This window comes from Lipotes vexillifer, unplaced genomic scaffold (assembly GCF_000442215.2).
Source record: "Lipotes vexillifer unplaced genomic scaffold, Lipotes_vexillifer_v1.1 scaffold1747, whole genome shotgun sequence".
Taxonomy (NCBI): Eukaryota; Metazoa; Chordata; class Mammalia; order Artiodactyla; family Lipotidae; genus Lipotes; species Lipotes vexillifer.
Window position 1 is genome coordinate 156800 of NW_006772865.1, and position 21050 is coordinate 177849.

Here is a 21050-nt window from a genome sequence, read left to right on the forward strand (position 1 = left end):
TAAAGCTAACTGCAAACAAACAGGAAACAAACAAAACAACCAAATAGAACTTATTAGATGGGAACAATTTTGTAAGATGAAACTTAAAATTTAAATAGAAGAATAAAACCATAAAAATGTTTTTATTCTAATGCGAATAGTAAAAGGAAAAAATTTAGCATTTTTTAAAAAGGAAAAATAATTGTTAGACTTATTAAAAATCAACATGACTTACTCTTTAATATCACGAAGTTGATCAACATCTTGTGATCTTGTAAAATCTGGATCATGGGCTAGCAGGTGAATCATATATGGAACTACATACTCAGGCAACAGTGATAATAATTTCTCTGAAGTGAAAACATTATTATTAACAATAGTAATAATAGGCTTTATAAAAATCCCTCCCTAATTTACGTTCTAACCACTTCAGTTAACATTTTTTCCCTCAGTTATTTCCAAATTAGAGGCAACATGACATCTAGATGATACTGAAATAACTTCTTTCAATTTTGAAGGCTACTGAAGACAAAGGATAATTTAAGATTGAGTCCCTGGCAATAGGAAAGTAATTCTTTACTCTCTGACATCAGAGCAATGTGTTCAAATCAAGCCACACTGCAGATTCCATAAGAAAAAACGCAGTTCCTCCAGTTTTATGCATTATAAATAGGACTCAGAAACCAGGATTTTAGATTTTACTTACATCTTAACTACAACAACAGCATTCTATAAAAGTCCCAGTGTTATTATAAACTGTAATAGAAATATATGAAATAAAACCCTCCACAAATTGATACACTGACAAGATATATCTGCACACTGAGCACTTTGAAAGTTACTTACCAGTAGCCATGGGGTTCTGTTTAATGTACTCCCTGCGTATACTGATATTTTTTAGTAAACACTGTCGTGCATGTGCTCTTCTCTCCTTCACAGGATCTTTGGCACACAAGGCAAAGATCGCCATATACTCCAATGGGAGGAGTAACTTCACAAGTGCCTTATGTAGCTTCTGAGCAAATATCTGCCTTACTTGATAGCACTCATCCTACAGCAGCACAAAACCAAAAATACTTAAATAAAAGTATTAGTACTTTTAAAACCATGACAAAAACCCCTAGTTTAGTTTTCAAAAATTGGCAAACATTTACAAAAAGACAGTTTAAGCATTTTTAATGTCTTCATTTAAAAAAAAAAAAATTATACTGAGGGAGTAAATAACTTAATTTTGGGGAGTTAACTGGTTAGAATAGTAATAATAGCAATCCCTTTTGTGCATACATCCATACAGCAAATGGATCTGTAATCTATAGAAAGTAAATAAATTTAACTTTGAAGGCCAAGTAAATGACAAAAATAAGATTGTTACTTACATTAATAACAAGCGCACAGAGCTGAAACTGTTCTGGGGTTATAATTTCATGGTAACAAGGTTCCTGAGCAAGCTTCATTATGGCACTACCAGCAGCTAATCGCAAGCGAGACATATCAGATTTACTATAAACAAACAAAAAAGAAAGAAACATTTCCTATAACCATTATCATTCACAAAACTCTTTGATCCCTTTTTGACTGTTAAGGTCTTTAGCATAATTTATGCTTAACATGACATAATGTATAAATATGGGAAAGTTACTTTGAGTCCTTCAATTCAACACAGGGCAGAAGGCTCAAATCATTGTGACTATCTGATATTAAATTTATCTGCCTTCATTTAAAATTTTTAAATTTATTTTATTCAGGTATAGCTGATTTATAATATTATATTAATTTCAGGTGTACAACATAGTGATTCAAAATTTTTATAGATTATACTCCATTTATATTTATTATAAAATCTTGGCTATATTCCCCATGTTGTACAATATATCCTTGTACCTTATTTTATACATAGTAGTTTGTACCTTTTAAGCCTGTACCCTTATCTTGCCCCTCCCCCTCCCCAACAGCAACCACTAGTTTGTTCTCTGTATCTGTGAGTCTGCTTCTTTGTTATATTCACTAGTTTCTTTAATCAATCAATCAATCAATCAATTAATTAACTTTATGGCTGTGTTGGGTCTTTGTTGCTGGACGCGGGCTTTCTCTAGTTGTGGCGAGCGGGGGCTACTCTTCGTTGCAGTGCATGGGCTTCTCATTGCAGTGGCTTCTCTTGTTGTAGAGCACAGGCTCTACAGCACAGGTTCAGTAGTTGTGGCGCACGGGCTTAGTTGCTTTGCAGCGTGTGGGATCTTCCCGGACCAGGGCTCGAACCCGTGTCCCCTGCATTGGCAGGCAGATTCTTAACCACTGTACCACCAGGGAAGTCCTCATTAGTTTCTTTTAATTTTTTAGGTTCTATATATAAGTGATAACATATGGTATTGTCTTTGTCTGACTTATTTCACTAAGCATGATACTCTCCAGGTCCATCCATGTTGTTGCAAATGGCAAAATTTCATTCTTTTTTTATGTCTGCTTTCATTTTTAGTTACACTCTAGCTTAGATCTTCCACCACAGCTAAGCAACTCTGCTTATGCATACAACAGCACTAACTGCAACGCTAGCAAGAAACATTTACATTAGGAACTGTATTTCTCATTTTAAGAGGCATTCACATTCATCATAGAAAACTTGATATTAAAAAAACCTGAAAAATTAAAAATCACTTATTTAAAATCTGTTGTATTTCCCACAATTTTTAAATGCATACACATATTTACACAGACATAACAGAAATCAATCTTAAGCCTACAAATGTCTGATGAAATGGAAGGGGCTATGAATTAGGAGGTGATCTGTACCAGAAAGTGGGAGGCATCAGACAAATATCTAAAAGGAAAGGATATGGAGGTGAGAGCCAGTCTCTCTCAGGTACTAGTCTCTGAGGCAGACTTTCCTTTGCAACAGGAAGTTTTCCAAGGGACTCCAGGGAGTCCAGGCACTCCCACCCACACCCAGTCAACTTTTATAACGTAAATGGTAAAATGTGACAGTGAGGTGGTGAAAGGATAGTCTTCTTACTTCAACTGCTAATAAGGAACATAACATAGCTTTGATATTTTAAAGACTTTAGGAAATGTGGAAAGCTGCCCTGAATCCACAAGGGACTATTATTTAGCATACAGGAGGAGAAAACATGGCACTCTTGGACCACATGACCATCAAACTGAGCACTGGTAACAATGAGGAACCCTCAAATGGCTTCTGAGGCAAATGATTCAGGAATTTAAAAAATTAATGCTACTATTTGTGTACTTAACTCTGTAAGATGAGGAAACTGAGGCTTAGGAAAGTGACTTATACAAGTTCACACAGCTAGTAAATGGAGCGTAGGTAGAGCTGAATAAGTTTCTGATTCCAGAGCCTAAGCTAAACTATGGGATACATAACATCTAATTAAGATCTGCATAATATTTCATAACATGTGTGTTCCACAGTTAACCATTCCCCTATCTTCTGTGATGATAAAAAATGCTGGAAAGAACATGTTTGTATATGTATTTTTGTATGATTCTTTTATAATTTCATGAGTGTAAAAATAAAGAGTCAAAAAAAAAAGAGTCAATGGATAACATTTTTAAGGACTTAGAAACAAAGTGCCAAACTGTCCTGCCAAGACTGTGCCCATTTATATTCACAGGATTTAAGAGGGAACCCATTTCCCTGATCCCATGGAGTGATGATTTCTTAAAAAACTTTTTGCTGACTTGACAGACAAGAGGTTCCACTTAAATTAAAATTCTACTTATTGTATTTAGTGATGTCAAACACTTTTTTAAAGGTAAACTGGTAATATATAATCTTCATCTTTCTTGGGGATCCTATGTATCATTGATTTGTAAGAGCTCATTATTAAGCCTTTGCTGTACACTGTACATAGTTTCCCCAAATTTAGAACTTCTCATTGTCCCTACTCTTCAATCTGTTCATGCAAAGCTACCCTTGGCTTATTTTATGATAAAAATATTTTCTGATTGTTTTCTTCAGTTTATCAGAGCATTCAGCATCTCTACCGTAATTGTGCATTTCCTATCTCCTCCACTAGAATGCATACTCCTTATAGGGAGAGATTATTGTATCTTTAAAAGGCTTGGTAGTACCTGACATGATAGTGCTCAATAAATACTGAAAGCATAAATAAATAGTTAAATCTATCCTCTAACAAAAATTTTAAAGTAAGAATCCATCACAAGTAGAACTTTTCAGTTATTTCAGCTGGACCCTAGTAAATAAAAAAATTTGGCTTTTATTTTCATCTTAAAAGGAACAGAAAAGAAATGGTGATTTCACAGATTTGAAGAGTGAACAGGTGTAGAAATGAAATAAATTTTTTTTGGGCATTTGCAGAACCTTGTATAGTCTTCTGCAAACCATCAGGAGGCTGCATCTCTTTCTTCTTTGAACCTACACTGAAATTTTTATTCCCTTCATGGCATCAAGACACTCTACTTGTTCAATCACTATACTAGGGTAAGTTCCTTAAAGGCAGGAACGGAATTTTATCTGTTTTTGCTGCAATGCTTTTCGTAGTGTTTTGCAAAGAGTTCAACAAATATTCGTAGTGTTTTGCAAAGAGTTCAACAAATATTCAACAAATATTGTTTAACTGATTCAAATGTTGAAGCTAACTGTAACAATGCTGTAGTGATTATGACTAAAAATTTACTGGAAAAAGGTGTCTTTAGGGATGAAGAAAAATACATGATCATTATTCAGATATAAACCCCAAATAAGTATGTAAAATTTAAACACAAAGCACATAGTGCAATTACAACAGTCAATATTAAGTAAATAATTCCTACGTAAGCTCTACCAACATCTTGAGCTAAAAAAACCTGGAAAGGAAGAAAAATCTCACCTGATCTTCTTTTGCTCTGTCAGGTCACCCTCACTAACCAACATCGCTGATAATAACCGAAGAGTTGAATTGGCAGATTTAGACTGGTTGTTTTTCATACCCAACAGCCACCTTACCAGAAGTTTAATTGCCTGTACCTATAAAATATTAACATGCTAAAAAAAGAAAGCAACTTAAAATTCCACTTAAAGGTTAGATTAATTTATGTTAATTAGATTAGTGAGATTACTTAGCTGGTGGAAGACATGTTTTATTAAACAAGTCTATAGGATAATAACAATGAGAACTAATACTTATTCAGTTTAATCTATGCCAGGTACTTTCCCCAGAGTTACACATATATTACTTTATTTAATCTCCCAAACAACTCTATGAGAGAGGTATTCTTTTTTTTGTTTGTTTCCTGTACGTGGGCCTCTCTCACTGTTGTGGCCTCTCCCGTTGCAGAGCACAGGCTCCGGACGCGCAGGCTCAGTGGCCATGCATCATGGGCCTAGCCGCTCCGCGGCATGTGGGATCTTCCCGGACCGGGGCACGAACCTGTGTCCCCTACATCGGCAGGCGGAATCTCAACCACTGCGCCACCAGGGAAGCCCCGAGAGAGGTATTCTTATTTCCAATAAATAAGGCAACTTAGACACATTACTGTGATAACTTGCCCAAGGTCTGGCTCCTTGAATTCAGACTTTTCACACCTGAACAACTGCTTGTCAAATCATTTAAAAATATATTGTTTAAAAATAACTAAACTATACTGATTACAGTGATTAAAAATAACTATTTAGATAGACTGTAATATTTTTTGTAGTACTGAAAAACTATTTTGATTAAAAATCTAGGAGATTTCATAATTATTTGTAGCCATAATTGCTTGGTGGCTTATACTCAAAAGACTGTTATGGAATATACGCAAGAACTAGCTAAAGAGTGTAGATATTATTTACTATATTTACTGACAACCTGGAAAAAGGAACTGATGGAATAAATGAGGACTGTGAAGCTACAAGGTAAAATAGATTATCAATCAAGTAAGATGATAATGAAGAAGTCTTGTTTTAAATCCCAAGACTACCACTTTAAAAATTAGCTTTCCTGAGGGACAATTTACATCTATCAAAAGTTTTCAATATGATGACAGCCATCTGTTTTTGCCAAGTTAATATTCTTATGCCTGTAAACAGACACTGGTAATGAGGCTAGGCCTGAGGTGCTTCTGAGCATCAATATTCTACAATCTCTATGTAAAACAGCCTCACTGAAATTATCTTAGCAAGGCAGGAAGGTCTAAAGAACATGCTGACATATACCTATATGTAAATAAGTCAATGACAACTACAATTTGAGAAACATACAACTTTTTTTTTGCAGTATGCGGGCCTCTCACTGTTGTGGCCTCTCCCGTTGCGGAGCACAGGCTCCGGACGCGCAGGCTCAGCAGCCATGGCTCACGGGCCCAGCCACTCCGCGGCACGTGGGATCTTCCCAGACCGGGGCACGAACCCGTGTCCCCTGCATCGGCAGGGGGACTCTCAACCACTGCGCCACCAGGGAAGCCCACAACTTTTGATTTAAAAATAAAGTACCTCATTTAAAATGCTTATTAACTGTTAGGTTTTTTTAAAAAAAGGGTATCTATAAATGTTCTTTGTCTCAACATAGAAGTTATTAAGACCTACACAAATTTACCTTTGCTAGTACTTCAGGGGAAACTTCTTCATCTGGAGACCATAATTTCCCATTCTTCTCACCTGTTGACTATAGACAATTGAATAAATTTAACTTTTAGAAAAAAATTTTAAATTTTGCTCATTAAGTTTTTCATGCTGAACAGTGCAGTGCTCTAGGAAACCCACAGAAAGTCACCAAGTAGGGACTTGAAAAGAAGAACAAAGTTAGAGGGCTCAAACTTCCCGATTTTGAAACTTAACTACAAATCTACGAGAATCAAGACAATGTGGCTGGTACCTACCTAAGTACAGACATATAGACCAATGGAATGGAACAGAAACCCAGAAAACCTCACATATATCACATATATGGTCTACTGATTTTTAACAAAAGTGCTAAGACCATTTATTGGGAAAAGAACAGTCTCCTCAACAAATGGTGCTGGAAAAACTAGATACAGCGACAAGCAAAGGAATGAAGCTGGACTGTTACCTTATATCATATATAAAAATTAACTCAAAAAAATGGATCAAAGATCTTTACTTAAGAACTAAGACTAAAAAACTCCTAGAAGAAGGTACAGGGGAAAATCTTTATAATCCTGGATTTGGTAAATACCTGACAAAGGTCTAATATTCAGAATATATAAAGAATTCTTACAACTCAACAACAACAAATTCAATTAAAAGTGGGCAAAAGATTCAATATCCAAAGAACAGCCATTAAGCACATGAAAAAAAATCTCAACATCATTAGTCATTAGGGAAACAAATCAAAACCACAAGATACTACTTTGCACCTACTAGGATGACTATTATCAAAAAAAAATAGGAAAGAATAAGTGTTGGCCAAGATGTAAAGAAACTGGAAGCCTTGAGCATGGCTGCTGGGAATGTAAAATGGTACAGCCACTGTGGAAAAATGTTTGGCAGTCCCTCAAAAAGTTTAGCATAGAATGACCATGTGACCCAGCAATTCCACTCCTAGGTATATACCCCAAAGATTTGACTCTGGGGACTCAAATGTTCATATCAGCATTATTCACAACAGTCAAAAGGTAGAAAAAACCCAAGGGTCCGTCAACAGAAGATAAACAAAATGTAAGTTACACATACAATGGAATGCTATTCTGGCATAAAATGAAGTTCTGATACATACTACAACATAGCTGAATCTTGAAATCGTTATGCTAAGAGAAATAAGCCAGACACAAAAGGATAAATATTGTATGATAAGAGGTATCTAGAATAGGCGAATTCATAAAGCAGGAACATAGAATAGAGGTTACCAGAGTCTGGGGGGAGAGAAGGCAATGGGGAGTTACTGGTTAATAGATACAGAGTTTCTCTCTGAGATGATAAAGTTCTGGAAATAGTGGCAATGGTTACACAACAATGTGGGTGTATATCTTAGGTGGTAGCTTGGGCCATTGTTGAGAGTTGCTTGGCTTTCCTGGGTTATCCTCTGTGTATACAGGAGGTACACATGTTCTTAAACTTCTGTTTGTTTTTTAAACAAAAAACACCCAACAACAAGAATGTGGGTGTATATAATGTAAGAGAACTGTACACTTAAAAAGGGATAAAATGGCAAAGCTTACATTATTTATATTTTACTACACACAAAAAAAGAGACCTATATTAAAATAGAATTTATCAACAATCAAGTCATCATCTAAGAAGTGTCAAATTTCACATCTGTTGCCAGCCAAATCTATCAGTAGTGCAAAGAACAGATGTATGGAGTAGGAAATGAGGCTTTGGCCATGCTCTTGCATCCCTATCACATCCAAATGGAGGGAGGGAAAAGAGTAAGGAGTGCGCTGGCAAGTATTTTTTTTTTAAGTTCCAATACTGAGTGTTCAAAGGCTACTGGACCATTTAGAGACACTAGATAAATTGGATAAGTTAGTACTGCACTGAAAGTCATCCACAATGATCCAGCAGGTAGACTGATTTGTGTCTTCATTCAGTAACGCTCTAATTTAGATCTGTTTGGTAAAGCGGTGATTCTTAATCAGACACGTGTTTCAGTAATCACTTGGGGAGCCTTTTCAAGCTATACATCCCAAAGCTCCAACCCAAAGCTAATTAATCAGTATGTGTGCACGCATGTGTGCATGCCCACACACACACACTTCAATAACTAAAATAGAATACATAAATATAGTGCCAAAAGTGCAAAGTAATTATATTTCAAAAAGCTAGTCAAATACAATCCCACTTATACTTTAAACAATATTTGATAAAACAAAATTCTAGTACTCTAGTTAATTGTCCATAGCATTTGACTTATATTTTTTACTTCATGATTCATCTATCTCATGTTCTCATTTTTTTCTTTCTTAAAGAAAAGTTAAGTTCTAGTAATAATAGCTACACAGCAGGATGTCATTTGGAAATTTAAGTAAATAAGGAGGTAAAATATATAATAATTTTAAAGTAAAAGAGAATCATACATAGAGAGAAGCGGTATTGTTTCTGTGACAAATAAAGATTATGATTCTAAATTTAATTAAATGAGAAACTTACCCTGTCATTCATTAGCAGATCTTTCACAATAAAATTTGCTACTACAGATTTCATTGGGGAAGCAAATTGATCTGGTGCTAACATAGATATGTGGCCCAATGAAACTAATGGAGTTATAAGTTGTTCCGGTACATCAGCATTGAGACTCCTACTGAGTGGCTATAAAAATAAAACAGTCAAAATTACTAGTTTGTTTTATAAATATCTAGACATTGTACAGAAACAGTAAATGTTCCTGAGTCCTCATTTATCATGCCCAAAAAAATCTGTTCTAATGAGATGATCAAAAGTAACTTCAATCATATTAGACACTTGATTCTTATTTCACCTACCGAAATTTAATAAGATTCAAAGGTGAACAAAGATAAAAGAAAAAAGTAAAGCCCACATATAAGGTAGAAGTAAAAGCAAGAAAATTCCTGCATGGTCAAATCAGCATTATTTTCAAGTCATGTACAATAGTTTTGTTATGTTGTTGAATTTCTTAACCTGTGGGAACATTTTAAATGACCATGGATCATAAAAAATAAGAGTTCATGGGTTCTGTTCATATTGTATCCAATTTATGATAACAGGAATACTTTTCCAGTAGTGGAATCAGGCAAAGGATCATACATAAGGAAAGGCAAACAGAACTAATTTTCAAGTAGGGCTGTCCAGAATTTTAAACTGGGTGGTTCAAAGTCATCTACTGATAGTTTCTTAAGGTAAATGGACCACTGAGCCAATAAAGCTAAAATTAAGTAAAATGTTGTAACACAAAACACATCAAACATCTTTCAATATGTAGTATTTGGTTATATAGTCTGATCTAAAGGCTGGGAATATCTAAAGTGCTGAATAAAACAAAGAGTCCTGCTCCCATGGAATTTATATTCTAGAGTGGGACTAAATAGCTAAAAAACCAACTTTCTATCTTCATCAAACCACAGAGCATGAAAATAAAAATCAACAACACAGCCTATGTAATTATATATACCTCAAAAATCTGTGCAAGCTGTACTTCTTTATTTGTGAATATGGCATGGATACAGTGAACGGCCTGTTTTGCTTGGTGGGGAGTACCTCTCTTTGCTTTCTGATGTAAGATGGGAATTAAGGTCCTGCAAAAAATAATAATCAGTTAAAAAAAAAAAAAGCCCATAAACCACAAGTAGTTCTTCTGGTTGTCTCCTACTTCATCTGCAGTAACTATTTGGATGTATGCTGGTAGAAAGCCTCTCTTCTAAATTACCTGATCTATAAAAAGATCTAAAACTCCTTCCCTGTCCCCAAGTATAATCCCAGAAATACAATGCCTCAAAAAAAAAGGGCTACTACAGAAGACAATTTTCATTTTAAAGCCACCTCATGAATATGGAGATATAAACAAGCCACCCTTAATTTATAATCTAAAATTGTCCCATGCCATATTTTTACATTTATCTTCTGAGAAAATATTCCTAAATTTTCCACTTCCCTTTCACAATTCCCTTCAGTTATTTTTAAAAAATTTTTTTAAGAATCAAGTGTTTTTTTGTTTTTGTTTTAATATTTATTTATTTATGGCTGTGTTGGGTCTTAGTTGCAGCACACGGGATCTTTTGTTGTGGCTTCTCTCTAGTTGTGGCACATGGGCTCCAGAGTGCATGGGCTCAGTTGCAGTGCAAGGGCTCTCTAGTTGTGGTGCATAGGCTCCAGAGTATGTGGGCTCTCTAGTTGTGGTGCAGGGGCTCAGTAGTTGCGGCTCATGGGCTTAGTTGCCCCAGGGCACGTGGGATCTTAGTTCCCTGACCAGGGATCAAACCCGTGTCCCCTGCATTGGAAGGCAGATTCTTAACCACCAGGGAAGTCCCCTGTTCAGTTATTTTAAAGCAACCATGGGGGGGAAAAAAGTAGCAAAAGGCCAAGTTACATTAAAAAACAGAAATGAACATACCAGTGAAAGAGAGTATGCAAGGATATAGACAATACATAGGTAGAAAAGTAACAAAAACTTCTAACAATTACTGAGTACTTGTGCTAAGTACCCTTCTAAGTGGTGTTTTTAAAACAAAACAAAACAAAACATGGATTAATTAAATCAATCCTCACAATCACCCAAAGACTACTATTATGATCATTAAACAGATGAGAAAACTAAAGCACAAACATATTATTTATGTAAGCTTCTTAAGGTGACAGAGATAGGAAATGGTGGAATTGAGATTTAAAGATAAACATTTCTGGTCAGGGAACTAAGATCCCACGTGCAGCGGGGCAACTACGGAGCCTATGCGCTGCCAACTACAGAGCCCATGCGCTCTGGAGCCTGCGTGCCACAACTAGAGAGAAGCTCATGTGCCACAACTAAGACCCGACGCAGCCCAAAATTAAAAAATAAAATAAATGAAATAAAATAAAATGGAAATTGTTTTTTTTTTTAAAAGATAAACATTTCTGTTCCAAATCCATGCACTTAACCACCACACTGACATTGAAGATTTACAACAATCTTTCTATAGAATACGGAAATACATATTACAGTCAATGCATTAAAATTGGCATACACATCAAATAGATAAAACATTCGTAAAAAAATATATCAAAATGTTAACACTGACTCTTTCTTTTCCTTTATATTTTCTAAAGTTTCAGATTTTTACAATGATCTTATAAGTAGTTTTTTAAATCAGAAGAAAATCTGTAAAGCAAAACAAATATTTAAGGAAAGATACTTGTCATATATTTAATGCAAAAAGACTACTTCATAAAGGTCAATGATAAATGCGATGGTGACAAAGGGTCCTCTTATAATAATGGGAGGCTAGACATTAAGAGCAATGCACCTCAAAGAAAAAACAGGAACATATGCTGGTCAGTCTAAGTCGAATTTGATATTTATGAATATGACACATTTCTCTCCCTGCAGTTTAGAATAATGAGAAGGATTTTCATGCCAAAATAGCTTCCTTGACTAAGCACTGTTTAAGTCTTTCTTTGAAATTCATTTATCAGGGGAACAGTTCTTGTAAATAACACCAGTTAGTAACAAAAGAAGATACAGTGTTGATCAAATTGTTGTTAAATATATTATTAATTCTTCTTAGCCTAATGAATGGATGATGCATAGGTCAAGTTTAACCTTTCTCCTTGTTTTTCTAGTGTGCTACAATCCAGTGATGCCACCAGTGTTGTTACTGAGGTCCGCAGTGCTGTGCTTCTCTGCTTTTTCAGTGATTCTCTCCTTCCTTCCCCATTAGTCTTAAGAACAAGAGGTTTTAGTCCTTGTGTCCAAAGTTAACTCTTCCACTGCTTCCTCTGGGATAGAATTCCTTTAAGAATAAATCCTTTACCTTAAAAAAGTATAGGTTTTCCCACCTTGAAAAACTCACAAATTAACTTTATCCTACTGTGTCAATGATTTTTTTCTATAATGTACAAAGATTAAATTATCATTTCTAGACTATAAAATCCTTAAGAGCAGGGACTGACAGTGGTAATCTTTTATATTAGCCAGTACAGTGCCGACAATGAAGAGAATGTACAATAAATGTTGAGTTATTTCTCAAATTAAACTATTAGCTTACAAATTCAATAAAAACTTTTAGGAGTCATAAGTCCTCTTGTCCTATTATTACCCCGTAAGGAAAAACGGGTTTGATTTGGATTTACCCCAGTCTATTTACATATATATAATAACATCCAATTATAATAGCTATCAGCAATGTGTTCTTCCTCCAAAAGACATCAGCACAATTTTGATCCTAAGGCAAGCTCTTTAAGGTGCCAAAGTAAAAATACCAAAACATACTTCATTCTTATGAGGAGAGGGGAGGTAGTCTAGAAGAAGAGACAAAAGCACCATGGCCAACAACTAAGCAACTAATAAACATTTTATTAATAAGCACACTACTTGATTATCCAATTCTTGGGTGGGATATGAAGGTAGTAGCTATTGAATTTGGAGTTGGAGAAAAAAGATAAATTAGGAAGATATATTAATCCTAAGTTCTAAATTCTATACTAACTTTTGATTGTTAATATTAATATTTTGAAATCATGTTGTTTAAACAACGTTTCAGGTTGTTCCTCTGCCCATATTCTAATGGTAGTGTGAGGCTGAGAAAAGATGAAAACAAAGGATACAGTAAAGCAGCTTCTAAATAAAAGTTGTCTTTCCTCTCTCCTATCTTCCTAAGGAAAAGGGAAACAATGATCCTATGACTCCCAAACTTGGAAAACTTTTGTGTTTACCATGAGAAAAAACATACTCACGATCGTATCTGGGGTAGGTCTGTTTCTATTTTGTGGCCTGTATTTCTAAAAATTTGTATAGCAGCTTCTGCTACCTTGTCATCTTCCATTCTGAGGCACTGTAACAGGGACTCATATGTCTCTGCAGAGTGGAACGAGGTAGGATGTGTGAAAGACAGAACCTAGAGGAATAGATATAACTTTATAAGTACAGACAATGGTTTTAATCCATTAAAAGAAGAGAACTATTTTCTACTACAAATAAAATTTTTAATTATGGGCTGCATATGCTAGCAATACAACTAAGATTATATCTTGCAGTCTCCCTTGAAGTTGAGTTGTGGCTGATGATTCCTGATATACAGCCCTTGCTATATTTTCTTTTTCACCTCTTAGTCTATTTTGATACTGGGAATGTGGAAAATGTGGCTCCTTTTCATGGAGTGATACTGTGATGCGAACAAAATGCTAACACTGAGCTTTATTTCACTGGCAAAAAGATACTCTATAAGGAAATATTTTAAATGAAATCCATCAAAAAAGTTCACTCATCGTAACTAAAAACAAAGAAGCCATTATTGGGAACTCTTAATCACGATTACAAACATATAATTATTCCCTTTATTGAGACATAAGTTCCAGGCTATCCTTAAGGAATTTACAGCAAGTTAGATACATATCTACAAAGTTTACCTTCCATGAAGTAGAAACAATTTAGTTAGCATAATATAGGCAGTAAGGGCTAAAAGTAGAAAAATAAGGAGGTGGGGGGAATGGAGTATGTAAACCCTCATTAACTTATTAAATAAGCATTGTTTTTTCTTTTTTTTGGCTGCACTGGGTCCTCATTGCTGTATGCGGGCTTTCCCCAGCTGCAGCGAGCGGGGGCCACTCTTCACTGTGGTGCACAGACTTCTCACTGAGGTGCACGGACTTCTCACTGCGGTGGCCTCTCTTGTTGCAGAGCACAGGCTCCCGGCGCTCAGGCTTCAGCAGTTGTGGCTCCCGGGCTCTAGAGTGCAGGCCCAGCAGTTATGGCGCATGGGCTCAGCCACTCCGCAGCATGTGGGATCTTCCCGGACCAGGGCTCGAACCCGTGTCCCCTGCATTGGCAGGGGGGGTCCCAACCACTACACCACCAGGGAAGCCCAGCATTTTTTAGTGTTATAAAGTGGAGAAAGTGTCTCATTTGGTAGGGTTTACGGTGATAATTGGCAGGCGGACTCCCAACCACTACACCACCAGGGAAGCCCAGCATTTTTTAGTGTTATAAAGTGGAGAAAGTGTCTCATTTGGTAGGGTTTACGGTGATAATATTTAGTTATAAGGTTTTAATTATTCATAGAAAAATGGAGATTTAAATTTGAAAAGTTGAATTAAACAACCTATTAAAAACATTTGCCTTAAAGATGACTTTACTCTTAAAAGTATTTAAACAGGGCTTCCCTGGTGGCGCGGTGGTTGAGAGTCCGCCTGCGGATGCAGGGGACACAGGTTCGTGCCCCGGTCTGGGAAGATCCCACATGCCGCGGAGTGGCTGGGCCCGTGAGCCATGGCCGCTGAGCCTGCGCGTCCAGAGCCTGTGCTCCGCAGTGGGAGAGGCCACAACAGTGAGAGGCCCACGTACCGCAAAAAAAACCCAAACAAACAAAAAAATTAAAAAAAAAAAAAGTATTTAAACATATTACTCCATTACTAAAAATATAAAGTTTTTCTCATGAAGAATCACATCAGTTCTTTCCATGAAATGATATTTAAGGGAATTCCCTGGCGGTCCAGTGATTAGGACTCCACGCTCTCACTGCTGAAGGCCCAAGTTCAATCCCTGGTCGGGGAACTAAAATCTCACAAGCTGCTCAGCACAGCCAAAAAGAAAAAGAAATAAAGATATTTAAGACCATTGCAATACAAACCCATCACTCTCTTTTCTGTCTAATGTCCATTGCACTGGTTTGTTTCTTCTCCTTTAGTTCATATGTTGTAATGTCTCTTAGCCTTTATTTATTTTTTATTATTATTTTAAATAAATTTATTTATTTAATTTATTTATTTTTGGCTGCATTGGGTCTTTGTTGCTGCACACGGGCTTTCTCTAGTTGTGGCGAGCCGGGGCTATTCTTCATTGCGGTGCACAGGCTTCTCACTGTAGTGGCTTCTCTTGTTGCAGAGCTTGGGCTCTAGGCGTGCAGGCTTCAGTAGTTGTGGCTCTTGGGCTCTAGACCGCAGGCTCAGTAGTTGTGGCGCACAGGCTCAACAGTTGTGGCTCCCCCCGCCCCCCCGGGCGGGCGCGCGGTTGCTCCGCGGCATGTGGGATCTCCCGGACCAGGGCTCAAACCCGTGTCCTCTGCATTGGCAAGTGTATTCTTAACCACTGTGCCACCAGGGAAGCCCATGTCTCTTAGCCTTTAATTTCTTCTCTTTACTCCATCTAACAAAAGCTCTATCAAGTGCTGTATCATTTTAAAAAGGAGTGTTAAATGCCCTTGATGGTACCTTTCTGCCCCAATGGCACTCCACAATCTAGAATCAACCTTGTCTTCCATTACTGCCCAAAGCAATACTTTTATCTAGTCAGACTACACTCACAATAATCCCTAAAACATGCCAAGAATTATTCTCTTTGATGATGCTGTGTTCCCCCTAGATTAAATCATGTCTCTTACTAATTGTTCAATTCTCTTAATTCTTTGGCATCTATTATGTTTACCAATTGTTTAAAAAAATCCCAATCAGATAGATGATGTCTTATAGTAATTTCCTGTGAACAGTCCTATTACCCCAGATGCAGGTTATTTGAAAGATAAGACTAGATTATTTAGCACATACTGTTACAAGCATAGCAGGCATGCAAATGATGTACAGAACAGCAAAACCCATAAAATTATTATTTTATAATGTAAAATAATTATATTATTATAATGTAGAAAACATGTTATTTTTATAAAATATGATTTCTATTACAAATTTTAATCTTTTGAATAGTTTCCAATGAAATAAAGCCTGACTCTTGCATATCCTTAAGGGGATTCAAATTATGACTGCAGAAAAGACAAACTGTTTCAAAAATACCTTAAGAAGTTCAAGTCCTGAACGAATAGCTGTATCTGGACTTACACCCTCCTCTTCATCATCTGCTGTCCCCTCTATTGATTTATTCATTAGTTTTACCAGTGCACTATTAAAGTAAGAAAATCTAAATTAGTAACACTACTATATTAGTAACTGTATCCTAATTACATTGTAGCAGACATACACAGAATCTAAACAACAAATTCAAATATCTTCTGGAAGAAAAAGTTATTTTGTGACTTTAAATTTTGCTCTCTACATAGCAACAGAGCTTATTTTTAGTTTATCTGCCCCACCCATGTATAATAAGAGTAATTCTACTGAAAAACAACAAAACTAAAATTAAACGACACATGTACTGGAAATATATTTTTATAAGTATAAGCAATGTAATATTCATACCCATATATAGAGATCATTTGCAATTTTAAGAAAAACAGTAAAGATGGCAGTTGCTAAATGGACAAATGACAATGCACTCAAAGCAAAAAAACATAGCAAACACTCACATGGACAAAGGCATTAATCACTTATAATTAACACTGAATTGGTAATTCCATTCCTAGAGATTTATAACAAAGAAATTTATAACAATTCATGAGAAGCATCGTGCTAAATATATCCATAAACATTCATCAATTAAAAAAACCATTTAATTGTCCAACATTATTGAATTACTTTTCAAATATACCTAACCACCACAAAATGGAATATTGCCTGGTCAACATGATACTATTTTAAGTAAAAACAAACATGACCTTTGTTTTTGAAACTTCAATTCTTCATCAGTAAACTGAAGAAGGATATTAAACTTTGAGGATATTAAATTATTACAGCAAATGACCTAGTACAGGCAAATATTCAACAAATTTAGCTTTCACCCTACCCCAACACAAACCTCTTCCCCATTAGGAGTCACTCCTTATTCACCTCCACCTCCTTCAGCCCCAGGCATCCACTAATCTACTTTCTGTTGCTATATACATTTGCCTATTCTAAATATTTCATATAAATGGACCCATGTAATATGTGGTCTCTGTGAGGGACTCCTTTCATTTAGCATACTGTTCTTCAGGTTCATCCTTGTAGTATGTATCAGTACTTCATTCATTTTAATTCTGGATAATGTTCCAATGTCTGCACATAGACATTTTATTTATCCATTCATCAGTTGATGGTCCATTTGGGACATTCTATTTTTTGGCTATTATGAATAATATTGCTATAAACATTTATATACAGATTTTGTATGGGCATATATTTAGGAGTGGAATTGCAAGGTCATATGGTAACTCTATGCTTAAGTATTGGAGGAACTGTCAAACTGTTTTCACAAGCAGCTCCACCACTTTACATTCCCACTAGCAATACATGAGGGTTCCAATTTTTCTACATCCTCACCAACTCATCTTTTTGATCACAGTCATCTAGTGGGTGTAAAGTGGTGAATCATTGTGGAGATACATACATAAAACATTGCCATCTCCACAAAAACCTGCCTTATGCCTCTTCTGTGGTCAACTCCCTTTTCCTACCCTGGCAATAATAACTAATCTGCTTTCTGTCAATATAATTTTACCTTTTCTAAAGTTTTACATATTTTGTGTCTGAAAACTTTTATGTGACATAATGCTTTTGAGACTCCTCCATGTTGCATAGAAATCAGTGGTTCGTTCCTCTCTGTTGCTGAGAAGTATTTCGTTGTATGGATATTCCACAGCTATGTTTATCCAATTACCAACTGATGGACTTCTGGGTATTTCTATTAAAGACATAAGTAAAGCTGCTAAAAGCAGTTAAGTATAGGTCTTTATGGGAAGTATGTTTTCTTTCTTTTTTTTTTAATGATGTTTTCTTTTCTTATAGGCAAATGTCTGCCCCAGTGGGATTCCTGAGTCGTAAGGTAATGTATGTACATTTAATGTACAACAAACTGCTTTCAATATCACCAACACATGGTTAGGTAAGTCTACATACTCACCAATACTTTGTATAGTCAGTATCTTTAATTTTAGCCATTCTAGTGGGTGTGTAGCGGTACTTCTCACTCTAATTTGAATTTGCATTTCCCCAATGAGTAATAATGTTGATTGTCTTTTCTTGTGCTTATTTACTATTTGTATGTTTTATTTGATAAAGTATCTGTTCAATTTTTTTGGCCATTTTAAAATTGGTTTGTTTATCTTATCTCCCCATCTGTGGCTTGACTTTTTTCTTAATGATGCCTTGCAGAGAGGAAAAAAATAATTAACTTTTCTCTCATTGTTTGTACTCTTTATGTCCCATCTAAAATCTTGCTCACCCTGTTATTTTGTTCTAGAATGGTTACCTCTGACATTATACATTTAAAAAAAAATTATTTCCAATTTGAGAAAAATATTCTGAATTAAGCTTTCTATTAGAAGGAAATCCCATAAAACGCATGAATTTATTAACACGATTACAAACGTGTTTGATAAAATTTACAAATGTATCTGACTACTCATAATAGAGTCCGTGCATGCATTTATTTAATAAGTATTTATTGACTACCTACTGTGTGTGAAGTCTTAGGGTCTATCCTGGAAATACAGTGCAAAACAAGACAGGCATAATCTCTGCTTTCATTACAATGTGGGTGGGATCACCCTTATGAGTCAAAAAGCTATTTGGGTGAGACAGACCCAAATCTTGAAGCCAGAACTATAGTCCTTCCTCTTGTGAAAGTATTCTTCCTCATTTCTAAATTAGATAAATAATATACATTCCATATACTTCACAGAGTATGATGAAGCAAAAGATCATCACCAATCCAAATGCATGTTCAAAACTGCTTGGGAAATTATCCATGTGTCCGTTTCTCTCCTATCCTGTATAACAACTGTTAAAAATCTTTACCATTCTAACTCAGGTCTATTTTTTAAATCCTTCCACTGAGCAGGCTACCTCACTGTTAACATAAAGGAGAACAATGGAGGCTTTGAATGAAAACTGTAATTTTCCATATCCTATTTTCTAACCTCCTTTAATGCCATAGGGGAAGATTTTCTTCTTCCTGTTCCATTTCTTTAGGGATGGTGCTCTATCCTAGTTCTATTCCCCTTACCCCATCTTTAACCTCTCTTCTTTCCTTTTAGCACCTTTTAAATGTATTTAAATATTCAAAATCCCTTCATTAAAAACAAGAAAAGACCCTTCTTCAACCTTACTCTCTTTCCATCAGCTCATTTTTCTCCTTTACTTTTTATAGCTAAACTATCTATACTAGCTGTCCCCAAATCCCAACTTATCTCCTATAGCAGTTTATAAGGGTGATATGGTATATATCCCTTTGATTTTCTCAGACCTCAAGATGGCCAAGTGGTATCTAGTGGGCTCCTACTCAGCTAGGCCAGTCACCTCTAGACTTGAGCAGTTTTCTCTGCTCAAATACTGTAATTTTCTTTGTGTACCATGATGTGGTGTGGAAGGACTATCCTATGCCCTTCTCAATCCATGGTAATCTGGATTTGTCCTTGCTAACCCAAAGAAACTATTCCGGGCATTGTAGTCGTTTTCTATTTTCTAAATTCAGTGGATATTTGAATTTACTATTTTACTCTGGGAAGTATCTGTCTGACCCCTGACCTCTTTTGGCCATGCCTTCTTAAAAAACATCTTTTAATTTAATAAATTCCTTTTCTTCTGCCAGCCTTTTAATTGTTAATATTCCCCAGGATTCAGTCCTCAACCTTTCTCTTTCTAAATTTTACCCTCTCCACAGGTTTCAATCATTATTACAATCACTACTTCATTTTCAACCACTATCTACAGACCAATAACTAACTGTAGCATGCATATGTGTATTCGTATGTACATAAGTCTGGGGGAAATATACTAAAATAAATAAATATATTTTAAAAAGTTATACTTAGAATGATTTTCTACTATTCTCAATGCTTCCTTCCCAAATCCTTCATTATGGCTGAAGTATATGCAATTTTCTAAATAATTCTTGATTCCTTTTGCCTTTGTTCTTTTGTGTCTGCTATTTTTCTTCCTAGAATAGCTATTAACATTCATTTCGCACTTAACTATGAGTGAGGCATTATGCTAAGTGTTCTACATATGTATATGTTATTTAAGCCTCTCAACAACTTCACTGAGTAGTAATTATTATTGTTCTTATCTTAAAGATGAGTAATTTAAATAACCTGCTCAATAACACAGGGCTAGTGGCCTGGTCTGCTCTTCTCCTGCAATCTTCACCTGGCTGATCTCTATAATTCCTACTGATCATTCACTACCCATATTATGTGCCATCTATTTCAGGAGCCTTTTCTAATAACAAATACATTTCACACAATTCAGGTTAGGTAACTCTCCTTCCCCAATTGCCCGATGTACTTTAAAAAAATCACTCCTCTAAAGGTATGTTTAATGAATAAATAAACCCTGTTTGCAATTTATATTCCATGAAAATTTGGTTACATGGAAGGAATCCTGTATGACATATATTTCTCAGTAAAATTAATAAATTAGAATTTTGCATAAAATTAGTCTCTTAGACATCCTAACCATAAGTTAGTTGATTTTTCTGAGCCCAAACAATCATGACACTACTGAAAAAACTGAGTTTTTGGTCTTTTAAGACTGGAGATTAAACACTAGCTTATTATAATTTAGTAAAGTAATGAAACTCTGTGAGGCCTCATGAAGACAAATACCAAAGGCTTCCTGATGCCAATTATATGTCTCTTTCAAAATCAATATGCAAAGGAAAGAG

At 35.6% G+C, this 21050-nt stretch overlaps 1 protein-coding gene across 1 annotated transcript in view; it reads right to left on the reverse strand.

Moving 5' to 3' along the window:
* Positions 1-21050, reverse strand: part of PDS5A (PDS5 cohesin associated factor A) — a 120193-nt gene that overhangs the window by 14147 nt on the left and 84996 nt on the right. The window contains exons 17-25 of the mRNA XM_007447930.1: positions 16307-16412; positions 13259-13419; positions 10002-10125; positions 9023-9181; positions 6510-6578; positions 4824-4960; positions 1356-1479; positions 826-1030; positions 215-329 (exon numbers count right to left, since the gene is read on the reverse strand). Coding sequence (XP_007447992.1) covers positions 215-329; positions 826-1030; positions 1356-1479; positions 4824-4960; positions 6510-6578; positions 9023-9181; positions 10002-10125; positions 13259-13419; positions 16307-16412 — 1200 coding nt within the window. The remainder of the gene's footprint in view (positions 1-214; positions 330-825; positions 1031-1355; positions 1480-4823; positions 4961-6509; positions 6579-9022; positions 9182-10001; positions 10126-13258; positions 13420-16306; positions 16413-21050) is intronic.